This window comes from Carassius gibelio, chromosome B19 (assembly GCF_023724105.1).
Source record: "Carassius gibelio isolate Cgi1373 ecotype wild population from Czech Republic chromosome B19, carGib1.2-hapl.c, whole genome shotgun sequence".
Lineage (NCBI taxonomy): Eukaryota > Metazoa > Chordata > Actinopteri > Cypriniformes > Cyprinidae > Carassius > Carassius gibelio.
The window spans coordinates 11,233,062-11,259,241 of NC_068414.1; the positions used below are offsets into that span (position 1 = coordinate 11,233,062).

The following is a 26,180-nucleotide window of genomic DNA, read 5'->3' on the forward strand; positions in this document are numbered from 1 at the left end:
ATGCATAATGTGCTATATACTGTATAACAAGACATGTCATTGCTCTACTAGTAGCTAGGATGCATGAACTTGATATAACTGATCGCACATATAAATGAGCAAGACATTTAAAAGTCTGCAAAATATGTTTTAGAGAAGTGAAGTAAATTCTGAGAACAACTCTAGCAGCATTTGTTTAAAGACGCTAGAATAAAACAAAAGGTTCCTTCATTTAGAAAACAAAGTAGGATTACATTTTTCCTGTTGACTTGTTCATTCAGTTTATGTGTATCTGGCTCATAGCAACTTTGTGTTCTGGCCAGCTCTGACTTTCTGGATGAGACTGACTCCTAGTGGACATTTCAGTTTGTGAGTTTACAGACACTCCTGTTTTGCACACGTCTCTAAACACAGAACCAGGAAACTCAGTTAAAAGAAACTGAAACTGTTCTGCTGTTGAGCTGTTGTTTGTGTCTGTATTGCTGTAGACAGTGAAATGGCTGAAGCCAGTGTTTTTTCAGTGGAGCAGTTCAGCTGTCCAGTGTGTCTGGATCTCCTGAAGGATCCTGTGACCATTCCCTGTGGACACAGTTACTGTATGATCTGCATTACAGACTGCTGGGATCAAGAGGATCAGAAGAGAGTCTACAGCTGTCCTCAGTGCAAACAGACCTTCAGTCCAAGACCTGCCTTAGCTAAAAACACCATACTGGCTGAAGTGGTGGAGAAACTGAAGAAGACCAAACTAAAAACTGCTGTTCCTGCTGGATCTGGAGACGTGGAGTGTGACATCTGTACTGGAAGAAAACACAAAGCTGTCAAGTCCTGTCTGGTGTGTCTGGAGTCTTACTGTCAAACTCACTTTGAGCGTCATGAAGAGTTTCATTCAGGAAAGAGACACAAAGTGACTGATGCCACTGGACGACTGCAGCAGATGATCTGCCAGAAACATGAGAAGCTTCTGGAGGTTTTCTGTCGTACTGACCAGCAATGTGTTTGCATGCTGTGTGCAATGGATGAACATAAAAACCACGAGACTGTGTCAACTGCAGCAGAGAGGACAGAGAAAGAGGTATGAACTGAAATCACACATTTAATGCTGACCCTTCAAGTGTTTCTCCTCACTGCAGTCTCCAGCTGTATCATGAGTGCATCATGTGATCTACTCTCCTATTGGGATTTACTACATGACGCCTCTGTGCATTAGAGGATGAGTTGAGCTTTGCTCTTTTTTTGTAACTTTGCTTATGTTCTCTGCTCTAATCGAACATGCATCAGAGTTGCGGTTTTTTTAAAGGACCATTTCGGCTTCACATTATTTTAATATTGCAGAATAAGACAGTAATAATCATATACAGGTCCTTCTCCAAAAATTAGCATATTGTGATAAAAGTTCATTATTTTCCATAATGTAATCATAAAAATGAAACTTTCATATATTTTAGATTCATTGCACACCAACTGAAATATTTCAGGTCTTTTATTGTTTTAATACTGATGATTTTGGCATACAGCTCATGAAAACCCAAAATTCCTATTTCAAAAAATTAGCATATTTAATCCGACCAATAAAAGAAAAGTGTTTTTAATACAAAAAAAATTAGCCTTCAAATAATTATGTTCAGTAATGCACTTAATACTTGGTCGGGAATCCTTTTGCAGAAATGACTGCTTCAGTGCGGCGTGGCATGGAGGCAATCAGCCTGTGGCACTGCTGAGGTGTTATGGAGGCCCAGGATGCTTTGATAGCGGCCTTAAGCTCATACAGAGTGTTGGGTCTTGCGTCTCTCTTCACAATATCCCACAGATTCTCTATGGGGTTCAGGTCAGGAGAGTTGGCAGGCCAATTGAGCACTGTAATACCATGGTCAGTAAACCATTTACCAGTGGTTTTGGCACTATGAGCAGGTGCCAGGTCGTGCTGAAAAACAAAATCTTCATCTCCATAAAGCTTTTCAGCAGATGGAAGCATGAAGTGCTCCAAAATCTCCTGATAGCTAGCTGCATTGACCCTGCCTTTGATTAAAAACAGTGGACCAACACCAGCAGCTGACATGGCACCCCAGACCATCACTGACTGTGGGTACTTGACACTGGACTTCAGGTATTTTGGCATTTCCTCCTCCCCAGTCTTCCTCCAGACTCTGGCACCTTGATTTCCGAATGACATGCAAAATTTGCTTTCATCCGAAAAAAGTACTTTGGACCACTGAGCAACAGTCCAGTGCTGTTTCTCTGTAGCCCATTTCCTGCACACGCCTGTGCACGGTGGCTCTGGATGTTTCTACTCCAGACTCAGTCCACTGTTCCCCCAAGGTCTGGAATCGGTCCTTCTACACAATCTTCCTCAGAGTCCGGTCACCTCTTCTCGTAGTGCAGCGTTTTTTGCCACACTTTTTCCTTCCGACAGATTTTCCACTGAGGTGCCTTGATACAGCACTCTGGGAACAGCCTATTCGTTCAGAAATTTCTTTCTGTGTCTTACCCTCTCGCTTGAGGGTGTCAATGATGGCCTTCTGGACAGCAGTCAGGTCGGCAGTCTTACCCATGATTGCGGTTTTTAGTAATGAACCAGGCTGGGAGTTTTTAAAAGCCTCAGGAATCTTTTGCAAGTGTTTAGAGTTAATTAGTTGATTCAGATGATTAGGTTAATAGCTCGTTTAGAGAACCTTTTCATGATATGCTAATTTTTTTAGATGTTATGTCTGTCTGTATGCCAAAATCATCAGTATTAAAACAATAAAAGACCTGAAATATTTCAGTTGGTGTGCAATGAATCTAAAATATATGAAAGTTGAATTTTTATCATTACATTATGGAAAATAATGAACTTTTAGCACAATATGCAAATTTTTTGAGAAGGACCTGTATGTTCCCTTCATGTGAAAGGACTTCATGTCTAAACTAAATTCATATAATGCTCTTACAACTCTTGAGAAATGCTGTAAAGAGTCATTTTTTAATCAAACAGATGCCTTTTTATATGATGAATGTGTAATAGTTTTATGTAATAAGTCCTGTGTTTGCAGAAACACTTGAAGGAGACACAGAGTGAAATCCAGCAGAGAATCCAGCAGAGACAGAAAGATCTTGAGCAGCTGAGAGACGCTGTGGAGTCTCATAAGGTGAGTTTGGAGAAGAAGAGAAGTTTGAGACTCAGTTTGACTCCTCTTTCAGTCCCACTGAAGCCGCTGTGAGGAAGCAGTAAGAGCTGATTGTGATGTGTGTCTAACAGCGCTCTGCACAGACAGCAGTGGAGGACAGTGAGAGGATCTTTACTGAGCTCATCCGCTCCATTGAGAGAAGCCGCTCTGAGGTGACACAGCGGATCAGAGATCAGGAAAAGACTGCAGTGAGTCGAGCTGAAGGAGAAATGGAGCGACTGGAGCAAGAGATTGAAGATCTGAAGAAGAGAAACACTGAGCTGGAGCAGCTTTCACACACAGACGATCACATCCATTTCCTGCAGGTAACCCAACTGTAGAGCAGGTTATTGAGGACAGTGTGAGATAATCAGGTCTTTGAGTCGTGTGTGTTGTTATTCCTGCAGAGTCTTCAGTCTCTCTCAGCTCCTCCTGAATCTACAGAAAACATCTCTGTCAGTTTCCTCTTTTCTTTTGATGATGTGAGAGAATCTGTCTGTCAGCTGAGACACAAACTGGAGGATTTCTGCAAAGAGGAGATGAACAAGATATCTGGTAAAATATTAAAGATCCATCTGCTCTCTCTAATGAGCTACACAAAGGTTATAATGTATCTCTTTGAATGAGATTTACAATTTGTATCTGTTGTTTTCTCAGTCACTCATGGTAACCTTGTTCCAAGGACCAGAGAGGACTTCCTAAAATGTAAGTCACTAACAAACACAATGACACACACTAAGATACTTCATCTAGAATGTCTCTGGTTATGTACATAACCTTGGTTCCCTGAAAGGGGGGAACAAGGCATTGTGTTAACTCACACTATCGGAATTATCCCCCTCCTTCGTCTATTACTGAAGCCTGATTGCATTGCGCCACTAAATCTTACCATCCAATGACACTTGAGTGCTCAAGCTAGGGGTGGATCCATCCACCTTATAGGTAGACGCCCAGCATCCATAACTCAGAATCTTTTGACCGTTCAAACGGGACTTTGAGAATTACAACACAGCAGCACACACAATGTCTTGTTCCCTCCTTTGAAAGGAACTGACATTACGTACATAATCAGAGACTATACATAGACTGCAGCGCCACTGGTGCCACTTATGCAGCATATACCACTGGCAACACAACCAGTAGAATAAACACTGAATCCTTGTCCTTACTGCAGTAAGGTAAATATCCTGAATCGACATTCCTTTAGCCCAAGCCCATGACGAAGCTACTTTTTTCATGGAATAGGCATGTATTCCCCATGGACAAGACTTATTCTTAGAGGTATACCAATGCCACTTGACAATGCAAATCACTTCCACAATCATATCCTTTGATACCGGCAGCCCTTTGAAACAGACAAACAGTTGCTCCGCCAGTCTTAAATGACTGATGATTCTGATAAGTTTGCAGTCCATGGAATTAGAAATAAATTAGAATCCAATTAGAAATCCAATCCCACCGAACGATCACCAGTGGGCAAATGAAAAGCTGAAATAGCAGCCACATATACTTTTAAAGTAGATGGCGTGCATCCAGAATCCAAGCAGACCTGCAGAAACAATTACAGACACAAACACTCCCGTTTCAAGCTATACAGGTCTCTTATCGAAGGACCTCTTGCTTCTGGATTGTATCAAAGACTCGCTGGAAATCATTTAGGACTCATCCTCTGAGCTGACCTGCCAAACATGCGGGTTCCATAACTGAGCCCTTCATCTGAGATAAGTGATTCCTCCGCAAACCATGGCTGGTTGGGCCTATTAGGTGCAACCAAGAACACATTCTCACTTTCCTCTCTGACCTTGTGCAGCACTATTGGCATAATCTTCACTGGAGGAAGAGCATAGTCAAGTAGCATCGAAAGAGATGAGTTTTCAGCCATCGCTTGATAATAGTCAGGGATTCAGCATTCCGGATAGGGGTGGGAAGATCATTCCACAAGCCAAGAATGGTTAACGAGAATGTTCTGGAAAGTTGTTTTGAGCATTTCTGTGACGGTACCACAAGGCCTTGCACACAAATGGATCCCAGACTTCTGAAGGAGATGTATATTCGTAATAGTGAGTGGAAGTAGGTGGATGATGAGCCTGTGGCTGTTCTTTATGCAAGCATCAATGTCTTGAACTTGATGTGAGCTACAACCGGTAGCCAGTGCAAGGATATAAAGAGAGGTGTAACATGGGCTCTTTTGGGCTCGTTAAAGACTAGTCGTGCTGCTGCATTCTGTATCATTTGTAGAGGTTTGATAGGGCTTGGACAAGAATTTGTGCAGCATACTTCATTAGAAATGGCCTGGTCTTTCTGATGTTGTGCAATGCAAACCTGCAATATTGAGCAGTCTTTGCAATGTGGTCTCTGAAAGTCAGCTGGTCAAAGATTACATCAGGAATTCTGACCTCAGTTGATGGGGTAGTTGTAGAAGAACATAGCTGGACGGTGGAATCATGCTGTAGGACTGGAGTGGCAATGAAGACAAGAAGCTCAGTCTTTGCCAGGTTGAGCTGTAGGTGATGTTCTTTCATCCATGCTGAGATGCTTGCCCGGCAGTCTAAGATCCATACAGTGATGTGAGGGCAGACACAAAGATCTGATGATTGACAGTGTCAAAAGCTGCAGATAGATCCAGCAGAATAAGAACTGATGATTTAGAATCAGCTCTTGCAATCCACAGGGCTTCCGTAACTGACAGTAGTGCAATCTCAGTTGAATGGCCACTCCTGAAACCCTACTGATTAGCATCCAGTTTGTTGTTCTGTAAAAGATACATTGATACCTGGTTGAAAACAACTAATTCAAGGTTTTTCGAGGTAGGCTTTAGGGCTGGGACGATAAATCGATGCAGAATCGATTTGTGGATTGATTCTTAGATTTTCAGAATGCATCGCGATTCCTCTGGAATCGATTTTGAGCTTAGATTTTAACAGCATATGGCACTCTAATTTAGTTTTCATCTGCACACTCAAATGCTCATGAAGAAGAGTACTAAAGAGTGCTTGTGCATTCGGTCATGTAGTCATGTAATTTCACTTCATCTTAGAATGCTTTTATGATGCAAGATTAATGTAAACAGCCCACTTTGAACACCTTAGTAATTCACTTCAACCTTTTTTTATTTTATGAATGATTATTTTCGATTCAAGTGTCTGTAAGGATTTGGAAACGAGCAGAGTATGGGTGTTTCTAAAGCATGCAGTGCCATCTGCTATTCAAAACTAAGCTCAGAATCTATTCAAGAAAGAATTGCGATGCATTCTCATAATTGATGTAGAATCATTTCTCGATTCACGATGCATTGATTTATTTTCCCAGCCCTAGTAGGCTTTAGTAACCGAGAGCAGTGCGGTCTCAGTTGAGTGGCCGGTCTTGAAGCCAGATTGGTTGCTGTCCATGTTCTGTGCAAGAAACATAGAGAGTTGGTTGAAAATAACTCTGTTTTTTTCAGTTTGTGGTGCGGAGAACTGGTTGCTGATGGTTGTCATTTTATTTATGAAGAATATTGCGAAGTCATCAGCAGTATGATTTGATGAAGGAGGGGGGTGGAGGACAAATAAGAAAAGGTTTTTAAAAGTGAGAGAGTAAGAACACTTGTTAATTTTGTTGTGGTAGTATATTGTTTTAGCAGTGAAAACAATTTAAGGGAAGGAAGAGAGGAGTGACTGATATACATTAAGGACAGTAGAGTGTGTTGATTTGTTCTCTAGATTTTCAGTCTAGAGAACTGTTATGCTCGGAACCCAGAGAAACAGAGGAGACAAGAGATCCAAACACAGTGGGGTATTTAATGGGTAATCCAAATCAGAATCCAACAACCAGGGGTCAAAACCATAAATCCATCAAAACACAAACAAACAGGGAAGGAACAGGAACAGGAATAGGAACTGGGACAGGAAACTGGGAAGACGAGGAAACTCGGAAGGCGAGGAAACTGGGTGACGGAAAGAAAGGACTCCATGAAGACAAACAGAAAAAGAACGGTTAATATAGGCAGGATAATGATAACTATCAAGTGAAGACACCTGAGGGCAATTAACAGGAGTGCAATGACTGTGATGAAGGGACAAGGCTTTGTGGGAATTGTAGTGCCTACGGTGAGGTGCCTATGGGGAAGTGAGACCACTAGAGGAGACTCAGGGAAACAGAGACCAGACAGCGTGACATTACCCCCTCCTCCACTGGGCAGCTACCAGATGCACCACCTGAACACAAGAAGAGACCAAGGAATGCAGAGACCAGAAGGGAGGTGGAGTGGCGGAGGACCAGGGGGAGGGACGGAGGACCAGGTAAAATGGGGAAACAGAGACAAGAAGAGCAGAGACGTAGAGAGGCTCTGGTAGTTCAGCAGAGACGTGGGGAGGATCTGGTAGTTCTGCAGAGGCGTGGAGAGGCTCTGGTAGTTCAGCAGAGACGTGGGGAGGCTCTGGTAGTTCAGCAGAGACGTGGGGAGGCTCTGGTAGTTCCGTGGTGTTTAGACTGGATTCAGGAAGATCAATGGTGACTTGGCTCTGCTCATGAAGACTCGACTCAGGAGGGTCAACGGGAACCTGACTCTGCTCTGGAGGGTCTACTGTGGCTGTCATCATGTGCAGAGGCACTGGACAAGCGGCCATCTTGTGCCATGACTCTGGACCGGCGGCCATCTTGGGCAGTGGTGCTGGGCTGGCGGCCATCTTAGGAAGTGGCGCTGGGCAGGCGGCCACCTTGTGCTGTGGTGCTGGGCCTGCGGCCGTCTTGCGCTGTGGCGCTGGGCTGGCGGCCATCTTGTACTGTGGCGCTGGGCTGGCCATCCTCCTTTTTGTAGACCCCGGTCTAGAATCGGCCGGGAGAGAAAGGAGTGGCTGGTGTATCCCACTGAAGCCGATGTTGTAAGTAGAACATGAAATCCCAGAAATTAAAAGCGTCCAATTGATCCATTTCCATACGAGTCACCCGGTCATCCAGACCGGTGTTGGAAATGTCTTTTAGGGCCACTTCATTATATACCATACCATCCGCCAGGGTTCAGAACACTTGTGCCGTAGCACCCACCTCATTGCCCTCTTGGCGGAGGGCGGTTAACTTTATGTATTTTGCCCTCCGCTCCACCATACTAGCTGGGGAACGCAAATGAAGACCCAAACCGCTGGATCTCGACATTGATGGAGTCCTTCTGTTACACTCGGAACCCAGAGAAACACAGGAGACAAGAGATCCAAATGCAGTGGGGTATTTAATGGGTAATCCAAATCAGAATCCAACAAGCAGGGGTCAAAACCATAAATCCATCCAAACACAAACAAACAGGGAAGGAACAGGAATGGGAGTAGGAACTGGAACAGGAAACTGGGAAGACGAGGAAACTCAGAAGGCGAGAAAAGAAAGGACTCCATGAAGACAAACAGAAAAAGACCGGTTAATATAGGCAGGGTAATGACTATCAAGTGAAGACACCTGAGTGCAATTAACAGGAGTGCAATTACTGTGATGAAGGGACAAGGCTTTGTGGGAATTGTAGTGCCTACAGTGAGGTGCCTATGGGGAAGTGAGACCACTAGTGGAGACTCAGGGAAACAGAGACCAGACAGCATGACAAGAACATCCTGGAGAACATCAGACATCCATGGGGGCAGAGGAGGTGGTGCATGCTGGTCTGGATTAAAGGGGGTGAAGTGGTCAAAGCAAGATATTAGAGTGGATCAAAGAATGTCAGTAGCAGTGTTTGTCTACAGTGCTGAAAACTGAGAGTGAAGGAAGTGAGGATGAAACCATAGAGGATGGGCGAGTGGGAGAAAGTGAGTGTAGGTTACAGTGACCTGCGGAAGATTGTGCTTTATGTCCTGAGTCAGTGTGTGGTTGTAATTGATGAGGAAGTGGTCTGAGGTGTGCAACGACATAATTAAAGTGTCAGTTGAACAGTAGCGTGTGTAAATAAAGTCCAGTCAGTTACCTGATTTGTGAGTTGCTGCAGTAGACATGTGCTTGAGGTCAAACAAGGCAAGCAGTGTTTTGAAGTCAGCAGCCTGTGGTTTATCTAGCTCAGGGGTGCCCAACCCTGCTCCTGGCGATCAGCTGTCCTGCAAAGTTTAGCTCCAATCCTAATCAAACACACATGAAGCAACTAATTAAGGTCTTCAGGCTCACTTAAAAATTAAAGGCAGGTGTGTTTGATTAGGGTTGGAGCCAAACTTTGCAGGACAGTCGATCGCCAGGAGCAGGGTTGGGCACCCCTGATCTAGGTGGATGTTGAAGTCACAGAGTAGTATGTATGCCCTTGAACACAAGATTTGGTGAGCTCAAGTTGTCCTCATAGATAATGCACCAGGCAAGTATTTGGCGGAAAATAACTTAATTATCTTTATTTCTCAATAAGGTGAGGGAGTGGGGATGGGCAAAACTGTGCCTTAAGCCTTTCGTCCTTCTGTGGTTGGTTCTTGAGGCAGCAGGTCACTCTCTCTGAAGGAAAGTCAGAAGAGATGGAGGGTTAGTTAAAAGTGTTCAGGCTATTCATTACCCCACTGAGCTTCCATCCTTAAGAACTTGTCCTGTGTCTGGGCTTAGGGCGATCCAGCATTCAGCATCTGATCATCTCCCCTAACTGTTCTCTTTTATGTGGTGGTGTTTGATTGTCCCTAACAGCCTGCAGCTGAGGCTCTCTGTTAGAGGGGAAAAGGTGAACGCCTGTGTTGGAGCTATCCCTGGTCCTGAACCCTCTTACCGGGTGGCCCAGCCCTTGTTGCTTCCTCTGATGTGGCTCTCCATGATTCTGAAGGTGTTCAGTCTGCATTGTGGGAGTACCAGATGAGTACTGTCCTCTCTGTGAAGTTTGAGAGTAACACATCCAACTCATATAAGAAGTCACACAGTTGACCTGGGGGACAATAAATAACTACAAATTAGGGCCGTGAGGTTGAGACTTGAATGAGTAAGAATAGATGAAAGAAAGTCTGCTTTGTTTACAGCAGACTGGCAGTTCAGAATCAGAATTAGCTTTATTGGCAGGTATGTTTACACATACAACAAATTTGTTTTCATGAGAGAAGCTTCCACAGTGCAACATAATGACAGCAACAGAACAAAAACACTGATTAACCCCTTTACGTGCAAACATCGCCGACGGCCCCAGTTTATTATTGTTTCACTTTCACAGAACATTAAACATCACTGTCTTACTTCATCTGGACAAACTGTGCATCAATTGAAAGTTTAAAGACTCTAGCTTCGATATTTGACCAATATTTTCATAAAACATTGTTGCAGTGACAGATATTTAGTGATTTACGAAATATCCGAATAATAAACCCGCGATTACGATAGTAAAGCTTGGTATGAGAATTTCTTGAGATCTGGGGAGTTTTTATTTAAAAAATCGAAAATGTACATCGGAAATGCTAACTTGTGCAGCGATGAAAAAGGCTACAAATAACATATTTTTACAACAGTAAACGACCAAATTCCACGCCTGATCGCTAAAGGAAGTTATTATAAACACTCGATCGGGGTTTAAAGTGAGTTTTGAGAAAAGTGTACTAATAATTTCATAAATTGTCTGATGTAGCTTGATGCTATCGTTAGCTCCAATGCTACTAATAGCAGGTGCCTTTCTTCTTCATAATGCATTTTAGTCTCAATAATTCGCGTAAGGTCGTAAGAAAATGTTTTGTTGTATTTTTATAGTAAGACTTTTGATAAATAAGGGCTAAATGCAAAGAGAGACTGAAGTGAGATCGCTGCTTTGTTGCTTTGTAAAGCCTGAAAAACCACAATCAAGGCTAATAAAGGTGGAATAAAAACAAAAGAATAATGATAAAAGAATAATGCGGATAATGTGTCATACCTGGCGGAGGTGTGAAAGACTTGTTTGGTGAGAACAATAGAACAATGAATCGGGCAGCTTTCAACAGTGAAACATACACAAAGAGCACAGGAATGTTTACATGTGAGATCTTATAGAGATGACAAGTGCCATAAATCAATCTGATTAGCCTTCTCTAAAAACACACATGACATGGCCTTAGAAAATATTTCATAAAATTCACAGTTTTACAGATTCGATTATGAAATTTTTTATGAAGTTTTGGAAGACTTGTGGCCTTAGCTACACTGTGTTTTCAAACTCATTTCCTATATCACCATTTTTTTAAATACATTTAAAACATATGTTTTTAATATTTTTATTTTTGTTTTTATGTTTGAGCTTATATATCTCTATTATCATAACAGTCTGAGTGATTCTGATTCCTGAACAGTAAACTTTAAAGTGTCAGCTTTGTGAACAAAGGTTGATTATGTATCTAGTCAGAAAGAATCATGAGCAGAAACCTTTTTATTTTGGGTATGTAATTTCGGTCTCCATGCCAAAAAAGGGGGGTTACTAGTAAGGGGTTAAAAAAAACAAGCAAACAAAAAAAAGTATATATAAAATGTATTTAAGCAAACAAAAAATGTAATACAAATGTAAAATTTAATGTGCAGGTATATTACAACAGACCAGTTTTTTATGTACAGGTAAAATATGTGCACATTTGCAAAAAATGTACAGGTAAAACTAATTGTGTGTGTTTGTTATAAAGTGAGAGAAGACCCATTAGCTAAATGACTTTATGGTGAATAAACAGAAATCTTCTTGAAAAATAATCACAACGGAAACAAAATTCAAGTTTTGACAGAGTTCAATGAGGAATCTTGGTCACAGATGGTGGCTAGCCTCTGGTCATACAGGAGCATACACAGATGAAGCACAGCGGGGCACTGCAGTATCTCTATCAAGCGCAGCACGGATACAGAGCAGAACATAGGTTAGAGCAAAAGCAAATTATACTAGCAGCTAGATGAAACCACGACAAGAAAGGACAGGACTAAATAGAGAGGAAGTGCAACATGAGACTTCTTAATCAGTGGTTAATAAACAATCTGACAAAGAGACAGGAGGAAGAGAGGGGAGAAGTAGCAAACATAATCAGAGGGAAAAGGGGACAGGTTTGATGTACTTAGAGTAAAGCAGGAGAAGATAGGGAACAGCTGGGAAGAGGAGAGTGAGTGATAGAGTGTGCTAAAAGGCCAGTGGCCAGAAGAGGGTGGAGAAGGATAGAAAGAGACAGGCTTATGACAGTGTTAGATTAATAAGTGTATAAGTGTATAAATATTGTGTGCTCTAACTGAAACTGTTCCTGGTCATTCTGGTGCTCAGAGCTCTGTACCGTCGACTAGATGGCAACAATTCAAAGAGGGAATGTGCTGGATGTGAGGTGTCCAGATTGATTTTACAAGTCCTTTTGCTCACTCCGGATGAGTACACTTCTTGGAGAGAAAGGTTGGTTGTAGCAATGATTCGCTCAGCTGTCTGGACTACCATGTGTAGTCTTCTGAGGTCAGATTTGGTAGCTGAGCTGAAACCGACAGTTACTGAAGTGTAGAGGATGGATTCAGTGATGACGGAGTAGAACTGCTTCAGCAGCTCCTGTGGCAGGTTAAACTTCCTCAGCTGGCGAAGGAAGTACAACCTCTGCTGGGCCTTTTTCATGATGGAGTCAATGTGAATGTCCAACTTCAGGTCCTGAGAGATAGTGGTGCCCAGGAACCTGAATGACTCCACTGCAGTCACAGGGCTGTTCATGATGGTGAGTGGGGGGAGAGCAGGGGGGTTTCTCCTGAAGTCCACGATCATCTCCACTGTTTTGAGCGTGATCAGCTCCAGGTCATTAAGACTGCACCAGGCAGCCAGCTCTTTAGCCTCCTGTTTGTAAGCAGACCCGTCACCATCCTGAATGTGAGTGTGGTGTCTTCTGCAAACTTCAGGAGCTTGACAGAAGGATCTTTAGATGTGCAGTCATTGGTGTACAGGGAGAAGAACAGTGGGGAGAGAACACAGCCCTGAGGAGCTCTAGTGCTGAATGTGAATTTTCCCAGCCTCACTAGCTACTGCCTATCTTTCAGACGACCACTGACAGACAGAGGTGGGCATGGAGAGCTGAGTTGGTTTGGGCAGGAGAAGGTTTGGAATGATCATGTTAAAAGCTGAGCTGAAATCCACAAACAGGATTCTCACATAAATCCATGGTCTGTCTAGATGTTGCAGAACATGATGCAGTCCCATGTTTAATGCATCGTCCACAGACCTGTTTGTCTTTCAGGTGGGCCAGCATCAGTTTTTCAAATGACTTCATGACCACAGGCATTAGAGCCACAGGTCTGTAGTCATTTAGTCCTGTAATTTGGGATTTCTTTGGGATGGGGATGATTCTGGAGCATTTGAAGCATGAAGGGACTTCGCACAGCTCCAATGATCTGTTGAAGATCTGTGTAAAGATGCTGGGCCGGCTGGTCAGCACAGGATATCAGACAGGCTGGTGTAACACCGTCTGGGCCTGGTGCTTTTTTTCCTTTTATGCTTCCTGAAGACCTAGCGCACCTCTTCTTCACTTATCTGAATCGGAGATGTGGGGGGGAGCGGGGTTACAGAATGTGTGCATGATTGTGTGGACAGGTTTTCTGGGTGGGTGTTGAGTGTTTTTTCAAACCTGCAGTAAAACTCATTCAGATCGTCTCCCAATTGTTGATTCTCCGCAGTGCTGGGGGATGGTGCCTTGTAGTTGGTTATCTCCCTCAGACCTTTCACACTGATGCTGAGTCGTTGGAAGTGATTCGAGTGCTTAGTTTTTCAGAATAAGTCTTTGTCACTCTGATCTCCGTTTCCATTGTGTATTTAGCCTGTTTATACAAGAGTTTGTCCACCTCCCTATAAGCATCTTTTTTGGCCTAACGGAGCTGACTAAGTTGTAAGTTACATGAGTCCTGGTAGGAATGCACATATCTTCACAGAAACTGATATAAGATGTTACAGTCTCTATGAGCTCATCCAGATCGGTGGAAGCAGATTAAAAAAAAACACTCCAATCAGTGAGGTCAAAACAAGCTTTTAAATCCTGCTCTGCTTCATTGGTCCATCTTTTTACAGTCCTTAATACAGGTTTAACTGATTTCAGTTTTTGCCTGTAGGTTGCTATAAGATTTACCAAACGGTGATCAGAGTGCCCCAAAGCTTCATGTGGAACTGAGTGATATGCATCCTTCATTGTGGTGTAACATTAATCCAATATATTACAATCTCTGGTGGGACATGTAACATGTCAGGATGTTGTTGTTCTGTCTCTGTGATCTGATCAGCTAGTTTCTGTAAAGCTGAGCCCGCATGCGTTTGCGGAGGAATGTTAAGACTAACGAGTGAAACTCCCGTGGTAAATAGAATGGCTTGCAGTTAACAAAGAGAGCTTCTAGATTAGGAGAGCACATCTTCTTTAACACTCTTACATCTGTACACCACCTTTTGTTGATGTAAAAACATCTCCCGCCGCCACTCAATTTCCCAGTTGATTCTGCATCGCGATCCACTCTGAACAGCTGAAAGCCCGGCAGATTTAGCACCCTGTCCGGTATGGCTTCATTCAGCCAGGTTTCCGTGAAACACAGGGGAGCAGAGTGTGAGAAATCCTTATATGTCTGGGAGAGCAGAAAGAGTTCATACGTTTTGTTGGGTAGAGAGTGAAGGTTCACGTGGGTGCTGGGTCTCTTCCCCCGTCTGCGTGTCCAGAGACCAGTTGGAAAAGAGATTAAACTAGTGGAGGATTGCACTCCCTCCAACATATAGTGTGTGATTTATGGGTGTTAGTAGTAATAGCAGAGATCTGAAAGCACATATTGAGTACAGCTGACTAGAACAAGTACATGAGAACAAGTTATACAAAAAGTAATGAAAAGGGGGAAAAAGGCAATACTCTTGGTCAGTGCCTTTGCTTGGCGGTGCACAGTGGAAAAGTCAATGGTCTTTACACTCATTGGTCTTCACACAAGGAGGCTTCACACGAGGGCTGCCGGGACCGCTGCTGTGGTGTACTAAGCAAATATATACTGATTCCACATAATTTAATTAATTTGTACTCATTTATAGTGAAAGCTGCTCCTGATATTCCCAGATTTGTTTTAATTTTAATGAATGTCTGATTGTGTCGACGTAAAGTGGGGACACAACTTTGAAACCTTATGAAACACACGTGTCATTGAAAACAACATTGCTTTGATATGAGATATTTTTACGTTTTGCTTTTGATAAAACAAGCACTTTTTTACCAAAAAAAGAGAAATAAATTAATCCATTGTGTAGCATATAAATGAGTGCACCCTTTCCTTTGAACACGTTTTAGATGTAGTGAGAAGACAATAAGTGTTTGATATTTTCCCTCATAACATTTACAATAGAACATATTTTCATTTTGAAAACTATTAGCAGTTACATTTGCTGGACATCAGTCATGTATTCTGTAACTTTTCACAAGTTTGCCCACCCATCCAGTCCTGATTGTTACTGGTAAACAAACTTGCATGCTGTCCGTAATGGATGCTCGGACCCGAGGCACTGCTTTAGTGCCAAGTTTAACCCCCCATACTGTGAAAACAGAAATAGAGGAGAAGATGGGGAGGTGGAGGGATGCCAGAAGAGTTGACAATGGGACGGTGCAACGAGAGCTGCTTATATAGACTCACAATGATGATTGACAGGACTCAATGATTAGCAAACCTGCATTTGGAACTTAATTTAGAAACCTAATCCAAAACAGATGACTAATTAATCATAAAAAAAAAAAAAATTTAAATTGTCATTAATGACTCACCTTCATGTCGTTCCAAACTCGTAAGACCTCCGTTCATCTTCTGACCACAGTTCAAGATATTGTAGATTTAGTCTGAGAGCTTTCTGGCCCTCCATTGAAAATGTATGTACAGTAAAAAATTGGATTACGACTTTACAAAAATTACGACTTTATGCAGCATCGTCTTTTCTTCCGGGCTGTTGTGAGCGTGTTCACAAGACTGCAGTGATGCTGCTGACGTACGACACTGCTGACGTGTTATCTTTGTTATTGGGCGCACCAGAAAACACGCCAGCAGCGTCGTACGACAAATGTCACAGCAGTCGCACTTACAACAGGCCTGGAAGAGAAGACAATGCTGGATAAAGTCGTAATTTATATATATTTTTTTTGGACCAAAATGTAGATGTTTTTATTACCTTTCTGGAAATGGACAGTATACCGTATGTAGAACATAATGGTGTTCTGTAGCTTTAAATCTGAGAAGACTATGATCCTCAAGCTTGTTTTATATGCATGCGCTAGTTGGTGCTATGGTGTTGAAGTTTGTACACTCCATGTTGAACTCCTGCATTTCTCATAGTAAAAGATACTGTTGTTAAAAGGATCTTTGCCTTGCCACTCGTCATTCAACATGGTGTCAGAAGTGGTCTGCAAAGAATTGTAAAAGCAGCAAGGAAAAATTAACTATTCCAACCAGCATCCACACAGTAAGCCATCGTTATTCATCGCACAATAAATCATAGGTGAAGGGTTCCGCAGACCTGATCCTCTTGTATTTAATGGCAATATCGCTGAAAATTGGCGTGTGTTTTAGCAGGAATTCGACATATTCCCCGCTGCTGCACACTCGGAGAAAGAGCCTCACACGAAAGCATTCATACTGCTTAATCTGGCCGGCTCGGAAGCCAATGAGCGCGAGCAAAAATTTGTATATGCCAGTGTTAATTTCGTTGACTAAATATTTTCGTCATTATTTTCGTCACGAATATATTTTTGCCGACGAAAACGAAACGAAAACTAAAATAGAAGGCACTGATGGAGACTAAAACTATGACTAAATTGATTGACATTATCGTCAACGAATAAAGGACGAGACGAAAATAGACTGTGACGAAAATCAAATCAGCAGACGGCAGAGATGCGAGGAATGAGCAAAAGAGCCGGCAAAACAGAACAGACTGCATGAGAGAAGAGAACCAATCAGAGCCTGACTTATTGAGACGTGAAGCGAAGGTTTTCAGTTTTTATGAGCTCCCGGGAAGTCGGCATTCGAAGAGGTGATAGGGACTTTAAGCAACAGCCTCTGGTGGAACGGCAACGCCATTCTGGCGTTGTATTGCGCCTGCGCGAATTTAACTGCTACTTTGTGACGTTCTAATTTAACGGTCTACTACGGGAGAACAGCTGATTTGCCGGAGTCGCTACAACGTGAGACGTTAGGTAAATAAATGTTATGTTTTTAGACTTATTTACATCATACAATATTAAAAACTCCTCTTCTGACAAAAGATTGTCATTTAACGCCAAAAGCAATCCTTCTCTTGCTTTTTTAAATTATATATTTTTTTGGATCTCAATAAATGAATTAATGCTGCGTTGCGCTGTTCTGTTTTACCGTTGCTTAGTGACTTTTACGTTCTTGGCTACAGCGGTGTGACGGCAAACTTCCGGTCGCTGTAGCCGTTCCATTCGCAGCTGTTGCTTAAAGTCCCTACTGTCTAAAAGAGCGACAAAATGTCCACAGCTCACTTCACGTTTGACGACGAACAAAACAAAACAAAGTGTAAAGCACGCAGAGCGCTCATTCGTGGCAAGAACACAACCAATTTGAAAAGACATTTACAGACGAGCCACCCGGACATTTTCTCAAATGTAATTTTACAACGATGTTCTTTTGTTTATTGAGCTAAGCAAAATTGGAATAGTGCAGTGCGTAGATGTTGTAGCATTAAATATTACGAACTGAAAAGTACTGTAAAATAGTCCCTTCTTCAAATTAGATGCGAGCACAATACTAATACGTAATATCATGATAAATACATTTGATTAATACTAATGTTTAGTATATTTTATAATGTTCTACTTGTTGACAATATCACAAATATTTCTATATTAGTCATGTGAAACATGAATGTTCACATCCTATCATTATACATACAAATCTAGCAATATTGTAGTATTTAAAACATACAATATTGCTAGACAAATGAATACCTTATAAAATCTTGTTACTTTTTTTATCCACCTAGCTGCCAACTTATTAAATATTTACTTTAAATGTATGCACTTATTGTTCAGCTCAGCTGTAAGCTTTAAGGTCCTGGACCTAACGTTATTTTTCTTTTATTGATGGTCAATTGGCAGCTAGTTATTGTTTACATTATCATGACAGTGTTTGTTGCTGCATAAAAGCTTTTGAATCGAAATAAAAACACAGTTGTGTTGAAATAAAGTTGAATTTGTGTTTTATATATTTTGTTTAAGTTTGTTTCCTATACCAGCTGTAAAAAATTGTCTAGTAAATCTGTTATTGATTTTAGTCTTATTTTAGTCGACTAAAATACCAAGCAATTTTAGTCGACTAAAATACCAAGCAATTTTAGTCGACTAAAATAAGACTAAATTAAAACAAATCAGATGACTAAAACTTGACTAAAACTAAAAAGAATTATAGTCAAAAGACTAAGACTAAAACTAAATTAAAATTTCGTGTCAAAATTAACACTGGTATATGCACCCGCTGCATATACAGGCGAGGGAGAAAATCAATGATTAATTACTCCGGCTGAATCACGCGAGGACCCAGAATGTCTAAAACACAAGTTTAGCGAACTTTGCAGTCCACAAACGCCAAAATTTAATTCAAGAAACCAAAAGCCAGGAGAAACAATAGAGGCATATCGTCCCCTTGGAATTATAAGGTTCTATCTGCGTTCTGAGTAGTTTTGAGATATTGAGCTTTAAAGTTTTTGTGTTCCATAGACTTCTGTAGATAGAACCTTTTTGTTTTTTCAATAAAAAATCCCAAAATGTACACAACTTCAAACAAAACATCACATAATGTAAATAAATTGTCACAGAATAAGAATATGTGTATAACTCAATTTTGACAAAAATGTCAGATAGAACCTTATAATTCCAAGGGGACGATATGTAAGCGACCTACGAAACAAGGCACAGAGTTGCAGGTTTGATGATTTACAGGAAGAATTGTTAAGAGATTAACTCGTGTGTGGGATACTTAACGATGGAATGAGAAAACTCCTGTTGTGTGACAATGAGTTAACATTGACAAAAGCCATTGAAATATGCCAAATACATGAAGTGACTGACAAGCACATTAAAACACTAGCTGGACCAAAGCACAACTTGACAAATGTGGATAGTGTTCAACAAATGGTAAAAAGAAAAAAAAACATTTTGTATCTCCCAAACACAGATTAGACAAGTTTTGCAGCAATTGTGGAAGCAACCATGAGGCAAAATGGGAGAAATGTCCTGCATTTGGCCAGCATTGTCACGAGTGCAAAAAATTGAACCACTTCCAGAAATGCTGCAAATCAGTTAAAATTCAGCGCACACGAAATCTAAAAAAGACTGTAAATCATATTGATGTTACCAAAGCTTCAAATAGTAGTGAAGACTCAATCTTTATAGATGGAGTTGTGGTAAATCATCAAAAGGTGGCCAAAATTAACTCAAAACAGTTAAAAACAAAACTGCAATATCTTGCACAGTGCAAACCAATGGAAAGCCTCTCGAACCAAAGATCGACACAGGAGCTTCATGTAACATCATGTCTTTGCAGACATTTGCACAGGAAAAGCAAGATGAAAACCTCCAGGTGTCAAGCCATGTGAAGCTTGTTGCGTATGTTGGAGAGGAGATTCAACCATGTTATCTTGCAATCTGAGTGACCAGACCTACTATCTACAGTTCTATATTGTGCAAAAAAAAAAAAAAAGTACAGTCATTGCTTGGACTTTCTGACTGTCTTCAAATGGGCCTTATTTTTCTCAATAATGCAGTCCACCAGGTCAGCGTAATAGAAAACTCAAGTTTTGTCCAGCAGCTTAACACAGAAAATGCAGATATTTTCCGAGATGAAATAGGAAAGCTTCCCGTAACGTACTGCATGAAACCGGACAAAGAAGCCCAACCTGTCGTCCATCCAGCACACAGAATTCCTGCAGAAATGTTGAGTTGGAAAAAATTGGTCGCTATGGGCATAATCACTCCTGTGTCTGAGCCAACTGATTGGGTGTCATCTATGATGGCGACTCACAAGAAAAACTCAGATGAAATAAGAACCTAAGGACCTAAACAAGCTGAAGAAGACAGACGCCAAACTCCACAGTATTCTCTGTGCTTGATGCAAAAAGCTCCTTTTATCTGATTTTGCTGGATCACAAGTCTTCCCTCCTGACTATGTTCAGTATGCCATTTGGAAGATTCCGATTTCTTAGGATGCCCTTTGGCATTAATTTGGGCAGCAAGGTCTTTCAGCGCGCTATGGAACAGATCATTGCTGGCTACCCGTGCGCAGTCATAGTTGATGACATCCTCGTTGGAGGTAATGCCGAGCAGGAACACGATGCAAACCTAAGGAAAGTGTTGGACCATGGTCGTGAAGTGAACTTGAGGCTGAACCCTTAAAAGTGCAAATTCCGCCTTAGTGTGGTGAGCTATGTTGGTCATATTGTTGCAAGCAAGGGACTACAACCTGACCCAGGAAAAATAAAAGCAATCACAGAAATGGCACCAGACAACGCCACTGCACTGCAGCACCTCCTGGGTATGATCAATTACATAGGAAAATTAATATAAAACCTTAGTGAGCTGTCTGCTCCTCTGCGCGGGCTGACCTGTAAAAACACAGAGTGGTGCTGGTTTAAACAGCATCAAGACGATTTTGAAGCACAGGATTTCTAGTCCACCTACGACGTCCTGAAACCTGTCACACTCACCTGTGATGCCTCCCAGTTTGGACTCAGAGCTGCATGGCTTCAAGAAGATGCTCCTGTTGCGTACGCTTCATGTACTCTTGACGCAAACAGAAGTACGTTATGCACAGATAGAAAAAGAACTTCTGGCTGTTGTATTTGCGTGCACCAAATTCAATGATTATATACTTGGTTTACAAATTCACATCGAAACGGCCACCAGCCATTGGTTACCATCCTTAACAAGCCTATCCACACAGCTCCAGCAAGGCTGCAATGCATGATGCTAAGATTGCAGAAATACAACTTCACAATCACATACAAGAAAGGGAAACATATGTTCCTTGTCGACACATTGTCACGTTCCCCTAGAGACTCACCAGATGAACACACAGATGACAGAGCTGACGTCGAAGTTATGTCAGTTCAACACATCTCATCTTTCAGACTGAAAGAGTTGCAAACTCATATTGCACAGGCTCCAGTCCTTCAACGTCTCTGCAGTATTATCAAGTCAGGGTGGCCCTCTAGCCAATCAAAGCTGCCAGCAGAAATTTTTGAGTATTTTCCCTTCAGGGATGAGCTCACAGTCGATGAAGATATACTCATGAAGGGACAGAGAACGGTTATTCCAGAATCACTACGCAGTGAGTATATAACCATTATTAACAGAGGTCATCCAGGCCTTGATGCGACCAACCGCAGGACATGGGGCATTGTATTCTGGCCTTCTTTAACTAAAGACATTGAAAAGGAGGTTCTTTCATGCTCTATCTGTAACAGTATGAAACCCCATCATCAAAAAGAGCCTCTACACTTACATCACATCCCAGATCTTCCATGGTCAAGTGTGGCTATGAATATCTTTGAGTGGAATGGTCAGCACTACCTCATACTAGTTGATTCATATTCAGGATGGTTAGAAATGGATCTGCTTCGTAACCTGTCCTCTAGTACAGTAGCCCTGAATATACACAAGTTAATGGGCTAAATGAGAGGGCAGTGCAGAGTGCAAAACATCTAATGGAGAAATTCAAGAGGGACGGTTCTGATGTGTTTCAAAACTTGCTCAACCTCAGAAATGTTCCACATGACCAGACACTGGTTTCCCCAGCAGAGAGATTGATATCGAGGCAGACACGCACATCTCTGCCAGTCAGCAAGTCCATTCTGGTGCCAGCCTCAAAGAATAACATTGCTTTCAAGAATCAGATCTCAAAAAAGAGACATTGTCAAAAGACATACTAGGACAAGTCCAGCAAAACTCTCCGTCCACTCTTACAAGGAGAGTTAGTGAGACTTTCAGCGTCCAAAGGCCATGACCGAATCGGACTCGTTAAACAGTTCTTCGATGAACTTAGATCATATCTTGTGGAGGTTGAAGGAAGAGAAAACAGACGAAACCCAAAACAAATCCTTCCTGTCGCGGAGCCACCACCACAAAAGTTAGACCCTAGTGAAATGTTGCTCCCCTTTGTTCAGACCCCCTCTGCTGAATCTAAGCACAAATTATCCACTCCAAATGAGGTCCAAGAACAATGCACCCCACAAGGAATGGAGAAGAAACCACTGAATGAACATTCAACAAAAGTTTTTCTACAGCTCCATATGTGACCAGAGCAGGTCGCATTTGCAAACCAAACCCAAAGTACCTGGAATGAAAAACAAAAAATTAAAAAGAGAGACAGAAAAGAAAGTTCTGTAATTCAGTAACAAAATGTTCAATTTATAAATGTTGACATTATAAATTATTTTAAAATGTGAGTTAACAAATGTTGTGTTAATTGCCCTTCTTACTCTCAGCTCAAGTAATCTGTTAAATGCATTTCCTATGAGAAACTTTAAAGGGGGGGTGAAATGCTATTTCATGCATACTGAGTTTTTTACACTGTTAAAGAGTTGGATTCCCATGCTAAACATGGACAAAGTTTCAAAAATTAAGTTGTACATTTGAAGGAGTATTTTTGTTCCCAAAATACTCCTTCCGGTTTGTCACAAGTTTCGGAAAGTTTTTTTCGAGTATGGCTCTGTGTGACGTTAGATGGAGCGGAATTTCCTTATATGGGTCCTAAGGCACTTCTGCTGGAAGAGAGCGCGCTCCCGTATAGCAGAGCACTGAGAGCACAACAGACTTCACTGATCAGAGCGAGAGCGTCGCGAAAAGTCACAAAAGAAGTGTGTTTTTGGTTGCCAGGGCAAGACAACCCTGCACAGATTACCAAAAAAAAACAGCATTAAGGGACCAGTGGATGGAGTTTATTTTTACAGAGCATCAACGGAGTTGTGCAAGTGTTTTTGTTTGTTCCCTGTATTTCGAAGATGCTTGTTTTACAAACAAGGCCCAGTTTGACGACGGATTTGGATATCGTTTATTTCTTAAGGATGATGCAATCCCAACGAAAAAGGGTCACGATCGTGTGTTGGAACCGCATGCGGTGAGTAAAACTGCTTCAAATATCTCTGCCTCCTTGTTAGTGCGTCCCCTCCCATGCCGGAGACCCGGGTTCGAGCCCCGCTCGGAGCGAGTCGTTGCTGCTGCTGCTCTCGTTCAGTTTCAGCCTCAGGATCTGATTCTGGATCATAAATAAATGGCTGAATCTGACTGTAAGCCATGGTTTGTTTTGGATGATGGGTTTTCCCTCACGGTAATGTCACAGCTTCCACATGCTCTCAACACAAAAGCCTATTCGCGCTCGTGACTCTTTAGCTTCGCCCACACGTCACGCCTCCAGCCGGTCGTGTTTTTCCGGGAAAAATCGGTACAGACTATCTTTCTCTTATGAATATAATAAAACTAAAGACTTTTTGGAGTTATGAAGGATGCAGTACTACTCTGTATGTACTCAAGATTAACAGGATACTGAGTGAAAACGAGCATTTCACCCCCCCCCCCCCTTTAATATTAGCAACTGTTCATTAAGGAATAACTGTCAAAGTTAAAAAAGGAGTGGTGTTTTGTAGCTTTAAATCTGAGCAGACTATGATCCTCGACCTTGTTTTATATGCATGCGCTAGTTGGTGCTACGGTGTTGAAGTTTGTACACTGCATGTTGAACTCCTGCATTTCTCATAGTAAAAGATACTGTTATTGAAAAGATCTTTGCCTTGCCACTCATCACCGTATATACACTTTCAATGGAGGACCAGAAAGTTCTTGGACTAAATCTAAAATATCTTAAACAGTGTTTTCCGAAGATGAACAGAGGTCTTACTGGTTTGGAACAACATGAGGGTGAGTTATTAATGACATAATTTTCATTTTTGGATGAACTTACCCTTTAATGGTTAACGAGTCGGACTTGTAACCCAAAGGTGACAGGATCGGGTCTGTGTACCGGCAGGGATTGTAGTTGGGGGGAGTGGTTCACGACTGAGGTGAGATCAGTGAGCGAGGCGCCAAACCACCAAATGCTCCTCAGGTGCGCAGCAAAAATGGCTGCCCAATGTTCAGGTTGTGTTTACAGTGTGTGTGTGTGTGTGTGTGTGTTTGTGTATGTGTGCGTGCATATATATTTTTTATTATATTTTATATTATTTTATTTTTAGCTTTTGTCTTTAATTTAGATTGAAGTTGAGATAGGCGGGAAAGTGAGGATCACTTATATCCACGGAATAAGACAATTTCAAACTCTTATTTTCTTCACCAGATTCCCATCAGTTCACTCTGGACCCAAACACTGCACATAAACTCCTCCAATTCTATTTTGGACAGTTGATTTTCCAGAACCAACTCCAGCCATATCCTGATCACCCAGACAGATTTGATGTTTATCCTCAGGTGTTGTGTAGAGAGAGTGTGAGTGGACGCTGTTACTGGGAAGCTGCGTGGAGTGACACTGGGAGTCAGGGTGTTGTGAATATATCAGTGTCATATAAGAGCATCAGCAGGAAGGGATCTGGTAATGAGTGTTTCTTTGGATATAATGATCAGTCCTGGAGTTTATCCTGCTCCCCTTCTTGCTTCTCATTCTGGCACGATAACAAAGAAACTAAACTCCCAGTTTCCTCCAGCTGCAGGAGAATAGGAGTGTATGTGGATCACAGAGCAGGAACTCTGTCCTTCTACAGCGTCTCTGACTCAATGAACCTCATCCACACAGTCCAGACCACATTCACTCAGCCGCTATATCCTGGGTTTTATGTTTGGGGAACAGTGAATCTCTGTGATTTAGAAATTAAAGATGATTCTGAAAATACCAATAATGTTGCCGAATGAAATCTTTGAGATGCATGATAAATCACCAGCCATGAGATGGTATAGTATCTCAAAAAAAAAAAAAGATTTGAAAGAGAGCGACAGCTTGTTATATATTGTTTTTCAATTAACAAAAACAGATAATTCTTTAATCCTTGAGAGATCTCTGCAGTGGAGATGATAGATAATCTCTATAATACACTGACATAAGAATACTCTTCAACTCCATTTAAAGTATAAAGTGAATGTGTTCTGAGAATCTAAACACACATTCACACACTCATACCTGTCTTTTTTTTCTGCTGTACAAATTGCATTTTACGGTGGCAGAGAAGTTCAAAACAAATCACAATTCTGAAAACAAAATAACAAATTACAAATGCAAATGCAAAAAAATACAAATAAAATAACAGAAGTGAACCGCTATTAATGACATATTATTTGATAAAAACTGTGTTTATGTGTGTTTCACTCACTTTCCTGACGTGACTGATGCACTGCAAGCAGAGAGCTGTATAAATTGAGCAATTATACATTTAGTCAGAAAACACAGCAACAAGAAAGTGAGATATTATCTCATTTCATTGTCGCTGTGTTTTCTGACTAAATCTGTCATTGTGTTGTTCGACTTATTTTGTTTCTTAGATTTGAATTTGTAATTTATTATTTTGTTTTCAGATTTGTGATTCTCGGCCACCGTAGTATTTGCTTTCCCCTTGCCCAAACCCTACCCCTCGCACAACACTACAGACATTTTTTTATTTTAAGAACACTGTTTATTTTAAGGACACAGTAATTATCCTCATAAACCATGTTTATGTTGCATTACCCGTGCCAGCATACACATTTGTGTCATTATAAACCATGTATTCAGTCTGTGATGTCCATATTGTTAATGATTTGCGTATAATGTGGGATGCTTTTCTCTGTGTATTCTGTATTCTTCTATATGCTAACTACATGCTAACTTCTGTATACTGTATCTGAGAGACTTAAGATCAATCTGAGCTAAAATGCTGTGTAAATCAGATGTTGTATTATAGGGCTGGGCGAAATGGCTTAAAATCAAAACCTCGATTAATTGAACTCTTTAGCTTGATTATTATTTTTGTATTTGTTTACATTTTTGCCCTCATAGTTCATTAAAGGTTGAAATGAAGATGAAAAAAGTCACACTTCAGTTTTATCGTAAAATTGATGGATGAGCAAAATTTTATTAAACTGGCATTGTATATGTTACACGTATGATGAAAATGTATTCCTTCAAACAAACAATAAACTTTACCCCTACCACGAA

General features: G+C 41.3%; 1 protein-coding gene across 2 annotated transcripts; it reads left to right on the forward strand.

Moving 5' to 3' along the window:
• The first annotated feature begins 390 nt into the window (after positions 1-390).
• LOC127979275 (E3 ubiquitin/ISG15 ligase TRIM25) lies at positions 391-26,180 on the forward strand. Of its 2 annotated transcripts, none has more exons than XM_052584623.1 (6): positions 391-1,051; positions 3,009-3,104; positions 3,215-3,448; positions 3,530-3,677; positions 3,780-3,827; positions 24,336-26,180. In XM_052584623.1, exons 1-6 carry the CDS (start codon positions 476-478, stop codon positions 24,902-24,904), a joined length of 1,671 nt encoding a protein of 556 aa, XP_052440583.1. In that variant the 5' UTR covers positions 391-475; the 3' UTR covers positions 24,905-26,180. The 2 variants fall into 2 exon arrangements, with proteins under 2 accessions (XP_052440583.1, XP_052440584.1); XM_052584624.1 differs by having other exon boundaries at positions 25,562-26,180.

What these genes read in the sequence shown, in the direction of transcription:
- LOC127979275 (XM_052584623.1), top strand. Translation starts at nt 476, where the DNA reads ATGGCTGAAGCCAGTGTTTTTTCAGTGGAGCAGTTCAGCTGTCCAGTG. An exon ending in ATCACATCCATTTCCTGCAG is followed by an intron (nt 3,449 to 3,529) that starts GTAACCCAACTG and finishes TTATTCCTGCAG; the next exon opens with AGTCTTCAGTCTCTCTCAGC. An exon ending in GGAGATGAACAAGATATCTG is followed by an intron (nt 3,678 to 3,779) that starts GTAAAATATTAA and finishes TTGTTTTCTCAG; the next exon opens with TCACTCATGGTAACCTTGTT.